This window comes from Malaclemys terrapin, chromosome 9 (assembly GCF_027887155.1).
Source record: "Malaclemys terrapin pileata isolate rMalTer1 chromosome 9, rMalTer1.hap1, whole genome shotgun sequence".
Lineage (NCBI taxonomy): Eukaryota > Metazoa > Chordata > Testudines > Emydidae > Malaclemys > Malaclemys terrapin.
In genome coordinates this window covers 91,486,688-91,506,869 of record NC_071513.1, presented here as the reverse complement: position 1 = coordinate 91,506,869, position 20,182 = coordinate 91,486,688, and the positions used below count along the sequence as shown (strand labels likewise).

Below are 20,182 nucleotides of genomic sequence, written 5' to 3'. Positions count from 1 at the left end.
TTAGCAGTATGTAGACTGGATGATCTACTATATCTTCTCCATCACTAATGTCTATGATATAGAGTGCTTCAATCTACCTAAGGGATAACAAGAACTGATGGCAGGAAGTGGAAGCTAGACAAATTTATACTAGAAATAAGGCATAAATTTTTAACAGGGGAGGAATTAATTATTGGAACAATTTACCAAGCGTTGTGGCAGATTCCCTATCACTGGAAATTTTAAAAACAAGATTGAATGTTTTTCTAAAAGATATGTTCTCGTTTTACCACAGCTATTGGATCTGAAGCAGGAATTAATACAGGGAAGTTATATGGGCTGTGTTATGCAGGAGGTCAGACTAGACAATTACAATGGTCCCTTCTGGCCTTAAAATCTATGAATCTATGATGCTTAATAGGGTTGTCAGGTGTCCGGTTTTCAAGTGGAACACCTGGTCGAAAAGGGACCAGGCCGGTGGTGCTGACCAGGCCATTAAAAGTCCAGTTGGCAGTGAAGCGGGGCTGGCAGACTCTCTGCCTGGTTCTGGGTGGTTTCCAGGAAGCAGATGGCATGCCTAGCTCCTAGGTGAAGGGGCAGTCAGGGGGGCTCCACGCGCTGCCCCGACCCCCAGGTGCTGCCCCGAGTGCTGGCTCTACAGCTCCCATTGGCTGGGAATCACAGCCAATGGGAGCTGCAGGAGCAACGCCTGAAGATGGGGGCAGCACGTGGAGCCACCTGGCAGCCCCTCCGCCTAGGAGTCAGAAGGATATGTCACCACTTCCCAGGAGCTGCCTGAGGTCAGTGCCACCCAGAGCCCGCACTCCAAACCCTCTCCCGTGCCTCACCCCCCTGCCCCAGCTCGGAATCCCCTCCCACACTCCAAACCCCTTAGCTAAGCCCCACCCCAGAGCCTGCACCTCCAGCCGGAGCCCTCACCCCCTTCCTGCACCCAATCCACTGCCCCAGCCTGGAGCCTCCACCCACACCCTGAACTCCTCCTTTCTGGCCTCACCCTGAAACCCACACCCCCAGCCCAGAGTCCGTACCCCCTCCCACACCCCAATCCCCTGCCCCAGCCCAAAGCCCCCTCCCACACTCCAAACCCCTCATCCCCAGCCTGGAGGCCTCTCCTGCACCCCAAACCCCTCATCTCCAGCCCCACCCCAGAACCCGTACCTCCAGCTGAAGCCCTCACCCCTCTCCTGCACCCAACCTGCTGCCCCAGCCCAGAGCCTCCTCCCACACTTTGAACCACTCAGCCCCAGCCTGGGGCCCACCTCCTGTCCCCCAAATCCCTCAGACCCAGACCCACCCTGAAGCCCACACCCCCAGCTGGAGCCCTCACTCCCTTCCATGCCTCAACTCCCTGCCCCAGCCTGGTGAAAATGAGCGAGTGAGCGAGGGTGCGGGAGAGCGATGGACGGAGGAGGATGGAGTGAGCTGGGGCAGGGTCTGGGGGAAGGGAAAGGAAGGAGCAAGGGTGTTTGGTTTTCTGCAGTTAGAAAGTTGGCAACCATAATTAGAAAGGCAGATGAATAGAGAGGCAGCTAGATGCATGGAAAGATATTTCTTCAAATCAACCACCACAGATTTGCAGCTGCTTCTGGGGTGAAATCCAGCAATTGTTGAATAGCTCAGAGGAACATTATGCTACAGTCAGAACTGAATGATACTGACTCCAACTGAAAGTCCAAGAAGAGTTTAGGTAGGTAAAACAAACTTAAGCAAACTGGAATATGGCCAGGATGCCATAACACCCCTATGATTACAAAAAATACTATGGAATCTTCAGTGACTATAAGTGGTCAGGGCTCTGGTATTATGTGTCATCTGAAAGAAGTCACTTTCAGAGGTATAATGCCCCAGTAGTGTGTGTGCTTAGGCCCAATTCCTAGCCCAAGATCTGTAGATATTGGATAGTGATACTAACAAATGCTGCAGAGTTAGCAATCTAGCCTTTTATCAACTGATAGTAGGAAATCACAAATGCTAGGGAACTGTGAATTCTGTGATGTTGGGGTTTTTCTGTTTCCTCCAGCATGTAGGTTTCTTTCCAAAAAAATGCCTCTAGGTTGTTTGATTATGGAGATACTTATTATTATATAATAACTAACACAATGCTGGCCTGTTAACTAATGATGGGAAAATACCTCATTACTCAAAACCAGGTGATTGTCACTGTTTGGGGATCCTACTGTTCAAATTCTCCTTCCCCTAATACAAATGTCACCTGCATCTCAGAACTTCCACTCCAGTTGCCCGAGACCCTCTCCTTCATCACTGCACAAACTTACTTTAGTCTGGCATTTGGTGACCCCATGGTGTCTTTGAGACAGCCAGTTGTCCCACTTCTCCATTCAGTCCCTTCAGAAAGTCTGATAAGTGGACCTATTCTCTCCCAGTCCACCAGGAATCCTCAAAAGGTGAGGGTCTGCCCCGCATCTTGCAGTGAGACCCGTAAACATTCACCACAGTCCTGCTGTTACAGGTTCTCCATGTTGTGGGGCTAACGTGCCTCAGAATGTACAGGGAAAAGAAGCTCTGTGGACACTGTCACAGTATCATTAGTAGGTACAATTTACCAGGTTCTACAACATTACAGAAGGGAGCAGAATGCATTTGGTTTTGGGTATCACCCTTCATACAGAAGGGGCAAAATCTTGTTCCCATTGAAGCCAATGGGAGTTTTCTCATAGACTTCAGTGGGGCCAGGATTTCACCTATGGTACCCTTAAGCACTTTACTAAGTGGTTGCCTGATGGTAGAGGAAGGGGATGGGGGAAACCAGTGGCCACAAAATAATGCAAAAGGGAACAGGGTATGCTTAAAAGGTAAACTTAAAAGAAAGTGAGACAACTGGGATATTATTATAGGGAAAATCTATTTCTTTCAGTGCATGTGTAAAGCAACTACATTAGAACCTCAATTTTATAAACAGACCAGTTATATGAACAATTTTTCCTGACTGAAAAAAAAAATCACATAACAAGTGTCATGCTGATGAAGAACAAGTTGACCTCCCTTCACATTCTGATGCCTTCAATGCACTGGAAATGGCTTTGCAGTGGTTTGAAGGACACAAAGAAAGTGATGCTGTTAGGCAGCATACCTACAGTGATTTTGTGATGTTAAATTGTATGTACTCCTCAATCCCAATTAGTTTGTAGAAAGGGGTTCTACTGTCTGTTAAAAAGTCAAGTGTTTTATGAGGTAAGGTAATTTTCCAAGCATTATGCACTACATCATTCCCTCCCTCAGAAGCACTTATATTCATACAAATGAGGACATTATATAGACAGTGTATGTATTCACAGGGGATATATTGTTGAGTTCAAATGACTTTAGAGATTCTTCTGGGTAAACATTTGGATTAGGGGAAACAAATCCTGAGAGTTCAGATTCAAGTTTGCCTGGTGTCTGCATGAGTCTAAAGCTGGTTTCAATCAAGGGTAGATCCACTGACTTCATGGAACTGCACCAATTTACACCAGTTGAGGAACTGGCCAACAAGGTTTGTTTAATTAACATGAACCTCGGTTTTTGTATTCACTATTCCTAACATGAACTTTTTGGTGATACGTTGACACCTAGGGCCAGTTGTTATTTTGCAGCACACACAATGGTCACTTGGAATTTCATGGTAGCAGATCACTCTACTCTGAGGCCCACACACAATTCACTCTAGCTGATGGCAATAAAGAGCTTGTGACACACATTTGAGAAGTTTGATTCCACCCTTCTAACACGCACTAGTTGTGTGTTAGAGAGCAGTGATTCTCTCACTCTCTAACACACAACTAGTTTATCATGATACATTTCTATCAGGTTTGTCTTGAACAGAGGGCAATATGCATCTAAAAGGAGGGTTTGTTTTAAAACCAGAGTTTGTTCCTGGGTAAACACAATCTCGCTTCATCACCAAGGAGCAGAGAATTCCCCCGTACAGTGGGGGAAAAAACTTCCAGATCAACAGTAGTTCCTTTCTTCCTTGTATGATGTGTTTTTTAAAATTTGATTTCACAAGTTCACTGCTAAATATAATTGAACTACAGATCTGAATTAAGAGAAGAAAACATTAGCCTGCCTTGTTCCTTTACCAGGAGTCACACAATCCACCTACAAATTTAGTCATCATGTCATTTGCACCCTAATGTGTATCCTCCTCTTCCTCTTGGGAACCCTCTTGTAACAAGCTTAGCAGCAAAAACAGCAATACACATTCACTGTGGCCCCTGCACCAGGTTTTTACTGCACACATTGAGGAAACAAACTAACCTAAACCAATACCTAAGGAAATATCAGAAAGTTAGAAATCAATTGCAAGAACTGTCAGCTCCTTACTGCACAGTTTTACATGTGCAGATTTGATTTGCTGAACAAAGTAATGTAGCCCATGTGGTTCTTTTCTTCTCTCTGGCCTCCTTCCAGAGGCTGCGGATCAGTTGTACTGCAGCTCTTCAGACATTGACACATGGGGCTTCTTTCACTGACCTCTAGATTTCTTTCCCTGAGAGCTTGAGTGCTCTTCCTATCCAGGCCATTGCTAAACCAGCACACAGCATACACTGTCTGCTCCTCTCCTCACACACCCATTTCCCCCTAAAAAATCCCAAACTTCTGTTTCTCTCCCAACACCTTTTACACACTCTCTCGTCACAGATACTAAACACTTTGCACTGAACCACACTCACCCCTCTGTTTGGCATCCCCCATATGCCCACCTTCCTGCCTAGCACTCATGTACTGTTTGCATGTACACACACACACACCCCTCTTTTCAACCACACTGACACCTCATACACATCCACGCATTTTTTTCTGACACATCCATGCTCTGTCTACAAAACCCCTCACACATAGCTGTCTCTTTTCTGGCACTTTTGTACACTCTACACTGACTTTGTCATGGACAATCTACCTTTATACTCACACTCAGCTCTTAGTTTGGCTGAAAGCCATTGAACAAATCTGTAAACCCGGTATATGATGGAAACCTCTTCAAGCCAGGGGGTACTACCCCTAGTTCCAGCATACCTGCCCTCTCCTCTGACACCAACACACTCAGTACACCCCCTGCACTCTGACACTGACATACACACAATACAGCCCCTCCTCTGACAGGACACATATGCACGATACACCCCTCTCCTCTGACACAGACACACACACAATACACTCCTTCTTCTGACACTGACACATACCCTTCTCTGATGGTACACACACAGTACAGCCTTCTCCTCTGACAGGGACACAACCCCCCATACGTATACCTCTTCCTCTGACACACACACACACACACACACACACACACACACACACACAGAGTACAGCCCTCTCCTCTCTCTCACACACACACACCCTGTACACCCCCTTCTCTGACACACACACACACACAGTACAGCTCTCCTCTCTCTCTCTCTCTCTCTCTCACACACACACACACCCTGTATACCCCCTCCTCTGACACACACACAGAGTACAGCTCTCCTCTCTCTCTCTCTCTCACACACACACACACACACACACACACTACATCTCTCTCGCTCTCTCTCACACACACCCTCCTCTGACACACACAGGCACACACACACAGAGTACAGCCCTCTCCTCTGACAGGGACACAACCCCCCATACGTATTCCTCTTCCTCTGACACACACACACACACACACACACACACACACACACACACACACACACACACACACACACAGAGTACAGCTCTCTCTCTCTCTCTCTCTCTCACACACACACACACCCTGTACACCCCCTCCTCTGACACACACAGGCACACACACACAGAGTACAGCCCTCTCCTCTGACAGGGACACACCTTTTCCTGACACAATCACACGCTCTCTCCTCACACACTGGCTCCCTCCCCTCCCCTGGTCCCAGCGCTGCCGGGATCTCCGCAGAGCGCGGGGAAGCGGGCTCGCCGCCAGGGCCAGTGGCCCAGGGGCAAGAGGGCGGCGCGGGGCTGCTCCAGCTGTTCCCTCCGGCCGCACCTGCGAGCGCGGCAGCCCCCCGGTCGGAGCGTGGCGGCAGCAGAGCAGAGCAGCTCCAGCGGCGGCCTCGTCCCGGATGGCTGTGCCGGCGGGGATGGAGCTCGGAGGGAAGGTGAGCCTGGGAGGCAGAGGCAGGAGCAGTTGCAGGTACAACAGAGAACGGGACGGGGGCTAAAGCTGCTGCTGCTGAGGGGGCAGCCGCCGATGGGGCGCCGGGCCCCTGGTGCCTTGGCCAAGCGAGCTGAAGCCAAGGACTGGGGGTGCAGCCGCCTGTGGCGAGGGGTGGCTGGTGGGGCTGGCTCGGTTGCTAAGGGCTCCATGCCCCCGTCTCTAACCCTGTGCCGCCCGCCTTTGCTTCCTTCCAGCACCTCGGCGCCGCGGGGCTGCCCCGGACGCGCTGAGCCGCGGGGCTGCGCGCTGAGCCGCGGGCCCCCGGCCCGGGCGGAGTAGGCGGCAGGATGTGGAACCAGAGCGGCTCGCCGAACTCCAGCGCGCGCGCCCCGGGCTACGAGAACGACACCTGGCCCGAGTACCCCGTGCACCTGTTCCCAGCCCCGGTGCTGACGGGCATCACGGTCACCTGCATCCTCCTCTTTGTCGTTGGGATTCTAGGCAACCTCATGACCATGCTGGTGGTGTCCAGGTTCCGAGACATGCGGACTACGACCAACCTCTACCTGTCCAGCATGGCTTTCTCCGACCTGCTGATCTTTCTCTGCATGCCCCTGGACCTCTTCAGGCTCTGGCAGTACCGACCCTGGAACTTCGGAGACCTCCTCTGCAAGCTCTTCCAGTTCGTCAGCGAAAGTTGCACTTACTCCACCATCCTCAACATCACAGCCCTGAGCGTGGAGAGGTACTTCGCCGTCTGTTTCCCCCTCAAAGCAAAAGTAGTGATCACCAAAGGGAAAGTCAAGCTGGTCATCCTGGTCCTCTGGGCTGTGTCCTTTGCAAGCGCGGGACCTATTTTTGTCTTGGTTGGGGTTGAGCACGAGAATGGAACGAACCCCTTGGACACCAACGAGTGCAGAGCTACGGAGTATGCGATCAAATCAGGGCTGCTCACCATCATGGTCTGGACCTCCAGCGTCTTCTTTTTCCTGCCTGTGTTTTGCCTGACTGTGCTTTACAGCCTTATTGGGAGGAAAATCTGGAGGAGGAAGAGAAAGAACATGGGACCACATACCTCTATCAGGGACAAGAACAACAAACAAACTGTGAAAATGTTAGGTAGGACTTTATATTAATTCCATTTTACTGTTGGGCGTGTGTGTCAGAGAGAGAGAGAGAGAGAGAGAGAGACATTGATGGTGCTTTAAAATGGTCACTAAAAGTGAAGTATTTATCGACTATTTTTACTATATGGCTAAAGTTTATAGTAGTAATATAACAAAACGCTTCACTCTCTGTGATTTATACCGGCGTCCTATGCAAAATACTTGGGCAGATATTAATATATCAACCTCTAATATTGAAAAGAATAATTAATAATGAAAAATATGAATATTACACTCACTATTGCACTGAAAATTCCTGAACCTTTTTGTAAATAAGTTAAAGGTACCAAATGCCAGCTCGAGGAGGATTTGTATTCACAAAACTAAACCCTTCTAAAAGCATGACATTTGGCTGCAGGGGAATCTAAACAGAATGGATAGATGCATGTAGAGAATTATGGGAATGTCAATTTCTTTAAGCCTGTTGAAGGAAACTGATAAATATAGTTAATGAATGTAATGAAAACTAAAGTACTTACTAAGGAATATTCTCTTTTAGAGTCTGTGATTCTTCTCCCATTGAAGTCAACAGCAAAACTCCCAGAACAAGACCAAGTCATTAGCCCCTGTCATTTTTAATTTAGTATGTTTAAATATTTTCAGTAAAATAATATTATTTGCTTGTAAAATATTAACCTTAACATACAAATGGACATGTCTTAACCCTAAAGAATCTGTCCCCATAAGCACTCAATGTCAGTGCAGTTAACAGGCATCCCATGTATGGACTAAATCCACTAGCACAGAAAAAGGTAACACTTTCTGGCACTATCAGTTTGAAAAAAATTACCATCAGTTTATTGGTAGAAAATTACAAATTCTCTTATTATTTTAGCAGCATTGTTACTGTCCAAGTAGTCCTTTCACATATGAGTAATCCTATTGATTTCAGTAGGTCTATTCATGTAGATAACTTTTTTCTCACATGAATAAGGTTTTGCAGGAGACAGCCCGACTTTACTAAATTCAACTACATTGGAGTTATTGGCCAAAGAGCTGCACAGTGTGGCTGCAATAGGTCCCGTGTATCTAAATTATTAACTGTATCTGATTGTTTTATTCATTTTTTTAATTTACTAGGCAACAACAACATGTGTGATAAAAGTTGTGAGATACTTTGTGTACCTTCAATTACATTTTAGGATCAATAGACTACTTCAGAGGGTTAGACGTTACCTTGGAAGTAACTCACTACTTACATTTTTGTTTCCTGATCTAAATTTTCACAACTGTGAATTTTTGCTTATTATAGGAAGAAAACCCTCCATACCTCATTTCCATATTTATATTTCTAAAAGTTTAAATACTGTATACCAATTTCCAATCCTACATTACCTCAATCCTAAAGCACTGCCACAAACATTAATAATATTTCAAACACCTTGCTTCACACCACATTAGAGAATGAAAGCACTTTGTCTAGAATCTTTTATTGGACCCACTTCTGTTGGTGAGACAAACTTTTGAGCCACACAGCACTCTTCTTCAGGTTCAAACTCTTGTCCCTCTCACCAACAGAAGTGGGTCCAATAAAAGATATTACCTCCCATATCTTGTCTCTCTAATCTCCTGGGACCGACACAGCTACAACTACACTGCATGTGGCTAGAATGTCCTTTAATAGAAAGACAACATTCTCTACCTGATGAAAATCTAATGAAGGATATAATGAAGGAACTCAATAGAGGCTCAATAATACAAGGTGTGTAATGCCCTCAGCTTCCATTGATTTGAATTTTCTGTTTAGAATTTCAAATGGACAGCTTTAAATCCTTACCAGTTCTGGAGCTGCAAAGGCCAACAATTCAAAATTATCAAAAGGCAAAGTTAGGTTTCTATATCCATATTCAAGGACCTAAAAAAGTTGTCTGGTTTTCAGACGTGCCTAGCACCCACTGATCCCAATAAAATCAATAGGACTGAGCACCTTTGAAGATCATGCCATTTGTTTTTAGAAGCTAAATATGGATCAGCATACCTAAATTCAGTCCAGTCAAGCTGATTTTTCATATGTATCTTATTTTTGAAAATGTTGGCCTTAGTTTATAATAGTAACTCTGATTCCTTAAAACTCAGTGAGGGAAATATTACTGTCCCCTTTTACAAATGGTTTCCCCAAAATCAAGCGTTGTCAGCAGAGTTGGGAGACTATGATTTCTCGCTGTATGTTCATTTAAACATAGGAATCTCTTTTGAATGTTTTGTGAAAAGCTGCTGATAATTATCTCCTTTCCATTGCTTTTCAATCACGCTTTATAAATATTATTTCAGCCATGGCACGACACACCAAGTAAAATCCTGGCCTCATTGATGTCAGTGGCAAAACTCCCATTAAATTCAGTGGGGTTAGGATCTTATCCAGATAGGATAATAAACAAAATGAGTTTTCTGGTAAAATCAAATAAGTTAACTACTGTACCTAATGAAAAGGCAGTTAAAAACTCTATCCTGAAATTCTTGTGTCTTTTTTGTGTGTGAATGGGGCTATTCAAAACAATTTAAAAAGTACTGTTGAACCAATAATGAGTAATGAACCAATAGAAAATATTCCCCACTTCCTAGGAAGTGTAGAAAGCAAAATGGGCAAGAGCTCAAGTTTTCAGATACATATTTTTAGCTTTGTAACTCATTCTCAAGAGCAATATATAAGCCAGAAGGTTCATAGGATGGATTGTGCTTGCCTCGGTGGCTTTTTTTTATTGTCTTTCATTCTCTTGCGGATAAATCTTCCACAGCTCCAGATTCATTTTCCCTTACTTTGAGTCCTTTTCCCAAATTCAATATAGCTCTATGTCCTTATACTTTTAATGATAAATTGCAGTTCTAAAGCCATCCGTTATATTTATGAGCTTTGTTAAACACTGTGTATGTTACTCTTAATTATTCTTAATGTCAGTGTTTTCTTCATTATATTGTTCCTGTAATCCTGTTTTAGCAAAAACTCAAAGTGATGTAGTTGAAAACTATTTGGACACTAAACTCAGCTGTGATTTATATATTAAAATATAGCTATATATTTTACTATATTATTATTATTGTTTTGAGATATATAATCTACTATTAATAATATTGATATTAATTTAGGAAAAACAAATACCCCCCCCCCCCCAAATAAATTATGATCAGTTTTTTACTTTATGCAAGTCACATTCTTTAAATTTCACTAGTATTAAAGAAGTATAAGTACATTTAATTTTAAATGACCTATTGTTTTAATATCCTTCTGCTGTTTCCATTTCAGCTGTGGTGGTGTTTGCTTTCATACTCTGCTGGTTGCCTTTTCATGTAGGACGATATTTGTTTTCCAAATCCTTTGAAGCCGGATCCTTGGAGATAGCTGTGATCAGCCAGTACTGCAACTTGGTGTCCTTCGTCCTCTTCTACCTTAGTGCTGCCATCAACCCTATCCTGTACAACATTATGTCTAAGAAGTATCGAGTCGCGGCTTGCAGGTTGTTTGGACTCAAAGCACTCCCAAAGAACAGATTCTCTGTTACAAAGCAGGAACATTCTTGTGCTTGGACAGAATCTAATGTGATTACATGACAACCTATATCAAGTGCTAAAGCATCACTTACCAATATTACACAGAAAGCCATAACGAAAGAGAAAGATATTCAAAGCAAAATGTAAAGCAGTATTCCTGTTCATCATTGGGGCTTGCTAAAAGATATGATGTAGACAGTTAAAGATAAGAAAAATGAGTGGAGCATTGAGCAGATAACGGGTGATCCATGCTGACAGAACTCTAGTATTATTTTCCTGCAGGTTTTGGTGCCTATGATTTTATATGAAAGACACTGGCAAGGGAGCTGGACTTTACCATTAAAAAGCAGGATGCAACCCTGTCCATCTTACTTATGTGACTTCATTGGGAGCTAAGGTGAGCAGGATTTGTCCCGTGATAATCTTAACATGTCAATGGAATCAGGATAGCAATCAGATCAACTTCATTGAGAGTTTTGCCTAAGTAAAGATGAGGCCCTAGAAGAAGTTTAATTCAGCTGCCTTTTGCAGGTAAACATTGAATTTGTTGTGCTATGCCATAATCATGATCAAAAGCATTCAAGGGGAAATGATTTATGAAAGAGAAAGGAATAAAAGTGGAAAAGTTTTAAACATGCTAAAAATCAGTGGCCTTCAGATCATGTCAGAACAGAAGGGAAATAAAAACAATACCTTTAGGCAGAACTGCCTTACAAAGCAATTAGAGCAGTACTGATTTTTTTTTTTTAATGTATCAGTGTGGCAGGTACCAGAGGGGTAGCCGTGTTAGTCTGGATCCGTAAAAAGCAACAGAGTCCTGTGGCACCTTGAAGACTAGAAGATGTATTGGAGCATAAGCTTTCGTGGGTGAATACCCACTTTGTCAGACACTCCAATACATCTGTTAGTCTTAAAGGTGCCACAGGACAGTATTGACATCAGAATCACAATGATGTAGTAAGGAAAACTATTGAATGCAATCCCCACCAAAATGATCTTTTAAAGAAGAAATATTCCTTAGCATGGTATTTTTTCCACTAAAAACATTAAATCGCAAATCTCACCCAAATGCAATTGAAAAGATAGCTATATCATCCACACAGTTTCTTTGGCTAGATTGTAAGTATCTTGATGTCTTTGAACTTGCAAGCTTTATTGTTTTAATATTGTAACAAATCTGTGACTAGCTAGGAACTGTCCATTTGTTACTGTGCTGAATACCATGGCCACTCAGAACTTGGTTACAGGGAGGGTAATTAACCATTGGAATGAACAGTTTACTAAAGGTCATGGTGGACTCTCCATCACTGGCAATATTTAAATCAAGATTGGACGCTTTTCTTAGAAACATGTTCTTGGACTTATTTTGGGGCAGTTCTGTAGCCTGCTATATACAGGAGGCCAGATCAGATCACAAAGGTCCCTTCTGTAAATCTATGAAACTCCTGTCCCAAAAGCACAGCTCCCTTTCATCTAAAGAATATCAGTTTGCTGTTACCAGTATAGTGCCTATGACACACAGCTGAGCAGTTCTGATTCCATCCAGTAGAGCGCAGTGATAAACATATACACAGAGTTGCTGATCTTTAAAACCCTTGAATTCCACTGATTTTTGTAACTCAGGTCTCTTTTTCCAGTACTGTCCATCTTTTATGCTGTATGCATGTCCTGTATTGCCTCTGCCGTTATGTAGGCTTATACAATCTAATAGCATGCATGTGGAATAGTAGGTTTATACTTATTTTGTTTCTTGTATTTATTACTGGTTGGCCCATAGCTTGCACCACTTAATGAATTATCTGTCTTGTCCAAAATTCCTTTAAGGATAATGAGCCATATTCTGCTCTTTTACACCTCCAGTTAATGGAACAACTCGGGTGTAACTAAGAGCAGTATTTGGCCTATTCTGTATCTACTGTATGTTTTGCATATAGATTGTTTGTTTGAAAAGCATTAAAGTTAAGACTGCTTCTTTTGGGATGTGACACCTGAGTCCATTTTGTGGCCTGATCCTGCACATGCTGAAGCCAGTGAACATCTTTACTATGAAGTAATTGGGTGCAAATGTATAGGTGAAGAGACAAAAGCAGCTTAGGGTTTATAACCATCAAAGATGCAAAAGGCTAACAAATTAAAAACTCAGGGGTGAGGCAATCCTCTGACTATTTGACACCAGTTCATGTTCCATTAGTATGAGACAGAAGCAGGTAATTGACAAACTAGACCAGAAATGGGCAAACTACAGCCCGCGGGACCGTCTTGCTCGGCCCCTGAGCTCCCAGCCGGGGAGGCTAGCCCCTGGCCCCTCCCCCATTGTTCCCCTTCTTCCACAGCTACGCCGCCGCACAGGCAGTGCTCTGAGCAGCAGAGCTGTGCGCTCCTGCCGAGCAGAGCGGCAGCATGTCTGGCTCCGGCTGGCGTGGCAGTCAGACATGCTGCTCTGCATGCTCTGCTTGGCATGGTAAGGGCTGGGGGGTTATATAAGGGCCAGGGGGGGTTGGGAGGGCAGTCAGAGGACAGGGAGCAGGGGGCGGTTGAATGGGGCAGAGGTTCTGCAGGGGGTGGTGGTCAAGGGATGGGAGGGTTGGATAGGCGTGGGGTCCTGGGGGGCCGGTCAGGGGGCAGGAGTGTGGATGGGGTCGGGGCAGTTAAGGGACTGGGAGCAGGGCGGGGGTTGGATGGTCGGACGTTCTGAAGGGGGCAGTCAGGGGGTGGGAAGTGGGAGGAGGCGGATAGGGGGTGGGGGCCAGGCTGTTTGGGGAGGCAAAGCCTTCCCTACCGGGCCCTCCATCCAGTTTTGCAACCCCAATGTGGCCCTCGGGCCAAAAAGTTTGCCCACCCCTGGAGTAGACTATAGAATTGTCTTTGAGCAGGTCTCTAGCAGCATCTCTGCTTTGTTGATTTTTTTCATTTTTCTGTTGAGAGACAAACAGGGTTCTGGTTAGACGCATCATACAACTCAGGGAAACGAGAAACTTGGTGATCTTGAAAAGACTGTAAAGATATTATCTGCTCACAAACTATTTTATTCTGTATATGAATGGAACATACCCATAAACATTTCTAAATTTAACTGTGTCTGATAGTATTATGCATGGACAGAAAATGTAATAAATTTATGAGAAAATTTCCAATACTACTGTTTACGCTATTTGGGGAGGGATGGGAATTAGAAACATTTCTAATGTGTTGCTTTTATTCCCAAGGTAAAATATAACTATTGCTCAGATTCATTACTTAGCATAAATAACTTCTTGCAAGTAAAGTTTGAGCCTAAGGGCACGTCTTCACTACCTGCCGGATCGGCGGGTAGCAATTGATCTATTGGGGATCGACGTATCGCGTCTAGTGAAGACGCGATAAAATCGATCCCCGATGGCTCTGCCGTCGACTCCGGAAATCCACCGCGGAAGTGGAGTTGACGGCGGCGCGGCAGCGGTCACTCACCACCATCCTCACAGCCAGGTAAGTCGACCTAAAATACGCAACTTCAGCTACGCTATTCACGTAGCTGAAGTTGCGTATCTTAGGTCGACCTCCCCCACCCTCCCCCGTAGTGTAGACCTAGCCTCAGTCTCATTACACTAAAACCACTTTACATTGCCAGAATGTGGTAAAGTGGCCTCAGTGCAAATAAGAATAAGGCCTGGTCTACACATAATTTTTATCCCATTATAACTATTTCAGTTAGGATGTGATTCCTTTCAGTGAAATTGTTATACTGGTAAACCCCTTAGTGTGGACACAGTTATAATAAAGGTTCCTTTTACTGGCATGGCTATTTCCATTCCTTTACAGAAATAGCTCTACCAATAGAAAGCATATTTATACCAATATCACTGAATCCGCATGGGGGGTGGGTGGAATTGAATCGCTTCAACTGTACCTATATAGTTACATTTTTGTGTGTAGACAAGGCCCTGCGACCCTTACTTTTGAATCCCAGATGTCAGGAATGATGGTTGTAATGAAAAAGAAGTACATTTCCTTCTCTCTATTATACAGTTCATGGCCTTGCGCCAGCCAGGTGCTGAGCACGCTGGCCCTGCTCAGCAAAACACAGGCACCTGCACTTTTATTAACTACAAGAGCAGCCAGCGCAGTCTGAGTCTGGTCAGACTTTTGGAACGACTTAAGTTCTCTCTGGGCATGTTCAGATGTTTAATATGTACAATAGCACAGTCACTCCCCGGCTAACATTATACCATCTCATTTGCTTAGTTGCTCCCACACTAGTAGCTTTTGATACCTATCTTTACAAAAACTCCATCAAAGTCAAAGAAGCGACACTGATTGACACTGGGTGACAGTATGGCATTAATAATAGGGTTGTGTCCTTTCAGTAGATACTGGAACACCATTGTTTCAAGGGAAATAGGAACTGCCAGGCTGGATGAGACCAATGGTTCCTGAGGTAGTCCAAGTATCCTGTAACCAAACGCAGCCAGGTCCAGATGCTTCAGAAAAGGTGCAACTCACCCCCCACCCCGCCCCCGATGTGGATGACTAAGGAATAGCTTGCCCATTGGGAGAGTTACTGCCTAGACCAGGACAGGTAGGCTTCTAAATTGATACAGCATTCCCCAGGTAAAATCTAGTGGAGAGAAGGCACAGGTAGTTTTTACTTCAGTGTAGCTCATTGAGGCCAGTCCTAGGAGCACAGTATAAGGTTAATGAGTTAATAAGTACCTGTGCTATGTCTAGGATTTTACATCAGGATAATTATCTCAAACTAACTCTCAATGTAAAAAAGCCACCATCTTTTGCAGTGAAGACAAAGCCTTAGTTGCTGGCTTATGTCCTGAAGCATGAGATAAGAAAACTGAACAGAATTTTAAAGAAGAACTTATTTCAGATACCATTAGAAAGGAAAGTAGCTTAAAATTCTTTAAAAAACCAAAGCAACATCACTTAATAATTTTCCAAACAGCAAATGCAGCTGTATCTCCAAAAGCCTTCCTAGCCATGGAGTTAGTGAAAAAGAAGTGTATTGTTGAGTGGCAGAGTATAGCATAGAGAGGTTTGGGGGGAGGAATAGCTCAGTGGTTTGAGCATTGGCCTACTAAATCCAGGGTTGTGAGTTCAATCCTTGAGGGGGCCATTTAGGGAACTGGGGTAAAAATCTGATGGGGGAATTGGCACTGCTTTCAGCAGGGGGTTGGACTAGATAATCTCCCTTCCAACCCTGATAGTCTATGAGACAGCAATCTCAGGCTTGGGCTACACACCCTAATTGACATAGGTATACCAGCAAAACATTAGTATTAGTAATGCTCCTTGTCTATAGTTAATCCACAGGCAGAGTAGGAGGATCCCAGTGGGAAGCAAACTTTGCCATTCCAAATGGAAACATTTCTAGGAAATGCAATGAGTTGAAATTTACTGCATTTTAACTCCCCTATCTGAGAAGAACCCACATAGGGAGCAATTTGCCCATTAGACTGAAGGTTCATTCATTAAATGATACAGCATTTAAATGCTTTTCTAGCTCTACAGTATCTATCATAGTTTCACATATAATGAGGAAAAATTTGCCTGCATTTTATTCCTCAGTCACAGGTTAAATTGGTGATGAAATAGGTCCCAAGCACTTTACTGGAAAGCTTCATTGATTTTATGCGTGTACCTTTCATGAAGTCAAGCACGGGACAGAAAAACATGTCCTAGTGTATTGTGGCCAAAAGTATTCCATAAGAATAGTACTTAAATATCAAATTGCATAAATAGGCATTCAGAAATAATATGACAGTGGTTTGTGTGTCAAATGGACTTGGGAGTGTAGTTGCTTTCCAACATACCGTGACTGTAAACACAATCAAAAGAAGCAAAACCTAAACAGTAAAGTTGATGCTGCTGAGTTTACACCAGGATTTGGCTGCAATATAGCTTTGCAACACAAATTAACTAATGCTCGAATAAAAATGAACATTTTCATTTTAACAAATTTCTGTTCGTTAATGATGTTTATTACAGTAGTGCCTAAAGGCTAACCAGGAATGCAGCCCCATTGTTCTAGGAACTGTGCAGACAGTCCCTGCCCTGATGAGCTTACAATCTAAATAGACAAGACAGACAGGGTGAGGCAACGGGTGTAACACACAAGCAATATGTGAACAATATGGTGGTAGCAAATATCATGGTAGTGCCACAATTTTTTGGGGCGGGGGATTGTTAGGAGGGGTTGAGGGAGGCAGGGCAGGGGAAAAGAGAATGAATCTGAGGTGAAGATACTGTCGGGGCGGGAGGGCTGGAGCAAACAGCCAATCAGCACAGGGCACAGAAAGTCCAGTCAAAACTGAAGAAAGTTCTAAGTGTCCAAATGTCCCTACTCTGACTGCTTCTGCACCTACCTGCTGTAGTCTCTGGCTGGTTTCCATCTGTTGTTTTCCCCCAAGTCAGGTTGCGGGGATGTGGGGGTGGGCAGACACCACCTGGGATCCTAATACACTCAGAGGGTGGTTGCTTCTGCACAGTCCTGGGTCTACCAGGAGGGGTGGCTCTGGCTGGTCCCCATTAGTATAATTCTTTTTTTCCTATTGGAGAAACAGAATCACAAATAGAACCTTACGAGTTAAGAGCTTTATTTACTTCCAAATTATCTATCTTAAGTATCTCTATGGCTACATTACTAGAGTGTCTGAGCCCCTCACAATCTTCAGTGTATTTATCCTCACTGCCATGGGAGGTAGGGCAGTGCTATTAGCCCCATTTTACAGTTCATAGAATCATAGACGATTAGGGTTAGAAGAGACTTCAGGAGGTCATCTAGTCCAACCCTCTGCTCAAAGCAGGATTAACCCCAACTAAATCATCCCAGCCAGGGCTTTCTCAAGCTGGGCCTTAAAAACCTCTAAGGATGGTGATTCCACCACCTCTCTAGTTAACCCATTCCAGTGCTTCACCACCCTCTTAGTGAAATAGTTTTTCCTAATATCCACCCTAGACCTTTTCCACTGCAACTTGAGACTATTGCTCCTTTTCTGACATCTGCTACCACTTAGAACAGCCGAGCTCCATCCTCTTTGGAACCCCCCTTCAGGTAGTTGAAGGCTGCTATCAATGGGGAACTGAGCCACAGAGAAAACAAGTGATTTGCCCAAGGTCATGGGGAAAGTCTGTGGCAGAGCTGAGAACTGAACCTGGATCTTGCAAGTGCCAGGCTAGCGGCCTAACCACTGGACCAGCCTTTCTTTTTACTAAGGCTGCTGAGACGTATTCAAAAACAAAACAGAGTGCTGATAAACATTAAACCCTTGACTGTTTCCATGTGTGGGGCCAGATATTCGAGAGAGATCAAAGTCAGATTTCCAAATACTCACAACCCACACCCTCTGTCAGATTTTCTCCCATTTAGGCACCTAAATAAGGGTCAGATTTTCACAAGTGCTTAGCACCCAACACGCTGTGCTGCTTTGAAACCTGGCCACTTATTTAAGTGTCAAAACAGGAACAGAGCGCTGCTGGGAGCCTGGTGCTAAGTCCTTAAGGGCTATCCTGCTTCTGCTGGAATGTTCTTGCCTCTGGTCATACCATCTCAGGCTACAATGGTGCCAGCTTTTAAAGAGTTGGGCATTTCTGACCTTACCTCTAAGCCACAATTCTCCCCCTGCTTCCTTCTAAGGAGTAATCTGTTACTTCTGGCTTATACCAGGCATATATTTCCATACATTTCCCCTTGCTCATCCAGGCTGACGCAGCTACTCTGCATTGAATTTGGGAAGGTGATGTGGAGCCCCGCTCTCCCCATTCTGACCACCTGTTCCAGGGAGGAAGTAAGTGGGTCTGTTCACTCAAGCATATCTGGACCCAAGGTAGTGTGTAAGGGAGGTTCTTATTCCCTTTTATTCAACTGTGCAGGTGTACAGCCCAAGTCACAGTGTAGCCCTATGTAAAGGCTGAAGTACACCAATAAAAGATTTTATTAAATAATTTGATACAGGCAATTTATTTCCTTTATTATGGAAGAACTTCTCTGTGCTGCCATGCTCCATTAAGATCATCACAGTGAACATTACATTAGCATATCAGGTTCTAAGTAGGTGTAAACAAAGGAGAATTTTTTCATTCTATGGCAAGAGAGACTGGATGAAGCAGCTGTTGAGAACAGTCTGTTATTTGCAAAGATGAAAGCAGCTAGTTTTACTGAACTACTAACTCCTTGTTTAATGAAGAAGCCCAGACAGCATAGGTTATTCTGATTAAGCAATCTATTTCTTTAAAGGGATTTTATCAGTCTCTGTGGGCCCTTGCCCTGACAGTGTGTTCTCTGGGATTCCATCCAGCTCCCAATGAAGTCAATGAGAGTTTTGTGGGATCTGGTCATTGCTGGGAGGTAGAGTGTTGTACATTCTAGGCCAATGGCTTTCCCACAGGGGTCCATGGACCTCTGGAGAGCCACAACCTAGGTCCAAGATTTTCAAAGGGGTTCGCACCTCCATTTGAAATTTTTTAGGGTCCACAAATGAAAAAAGGTTAAAAATCACTGTTCTAGGGGGAGAGTCTGCCCTTTGGCTGCAAAGTAAAACCAGATAATTAAAACAAGTTCATAAAAACAATGAGGAGTCTGGTGGCACCTTAAAGCCTAACAGATTTATTTGGGCATAAGCTTTCATGAATAAAAAACCCACTTCTTCAGCTGCATGGAGTGAAAATTACAGATACAGGCATAAATATATATTGGCACATGAAGAGAAGTTACCTTACAAGTGGAGAACCAAGGTTGAAGGCTAGTTCAGTCAGGCTGGATGTGGTCCACTCCCAATAATTGATGAGAAGGTGTCAATACCAAGAGAACAAGTTCATGTATTTCTGCTTGCACTCAGGACAGCATAACTTATCACTTACACATCTACTGATGTCTTGATAGGTACTTATATATCTGAAGGCCTCATAATCATTAATAGATTTTATTCTCACACCACCTTTGTGAGGTAAGGAAGTATTAACCCATTTTTATGAGAGCTAATCTAAGGCACTGGCAGATGGAGTGGCTTGCACTGGAAATCTGTGGCTGAGGCAGGGATTGAACCTAGGTCTCTTGACTCCCAAAGATGTGCTCTTGCATTTACTGCATGTATCACTGGCAGCTCCCATTGCATATATATAAATGAAGTGACACGTGCAGTCAGTATTTGTGTGGTCATACAAATGCTTATGCATCTATGTACCCAAGCAAGGGCACACTAGGTGTCCTAGGTATCCAAACATACATTAGGCAGGTGCAATTGCAGGAGCTCATACTTCTTTGGAACATCTGGCCTGACATATATTATTTGCCCTCATTTCTCATATCGTAAACATGCTGTTGCAATCAGAGATTACACAGTAATAGCCCAGCAGTAGTATAAACAGTACCTAATATGTATTGGAACATTCTGAAGTTAAGGTTACATCTTTCATAGGATGTAGCATCATTCTTTCAGTGATGTTA

General features: G+C 44.0%; 1 protein-coding gene across 1 annotated transcript; it reads left to right on the top strand.

Moving 5' to 3' along the window:
* Positions 1-6,447: 6,447 nt before the first annotated feature.
* GHSR (growth hormone secretagogue receptor) lies at positions 6,448-11,629 on the top strand. Its single transcript, XM_054040423.1, has 2 exons — positions 6,448-7,219; positions 10,508-11,629. The coding sequence occupies exons 1-2, from the start codon at positions 6,448-6,450 to the stop codon at positions 10,810-10,812; spliced, it is 1,077 nt and encodes a 358-aa protein (XP_053896398.1). The 3' UTR covers positions 10,813-11,629.
* Positions 11,630-20,182: the final 8,553 nt, after the last annotated feature.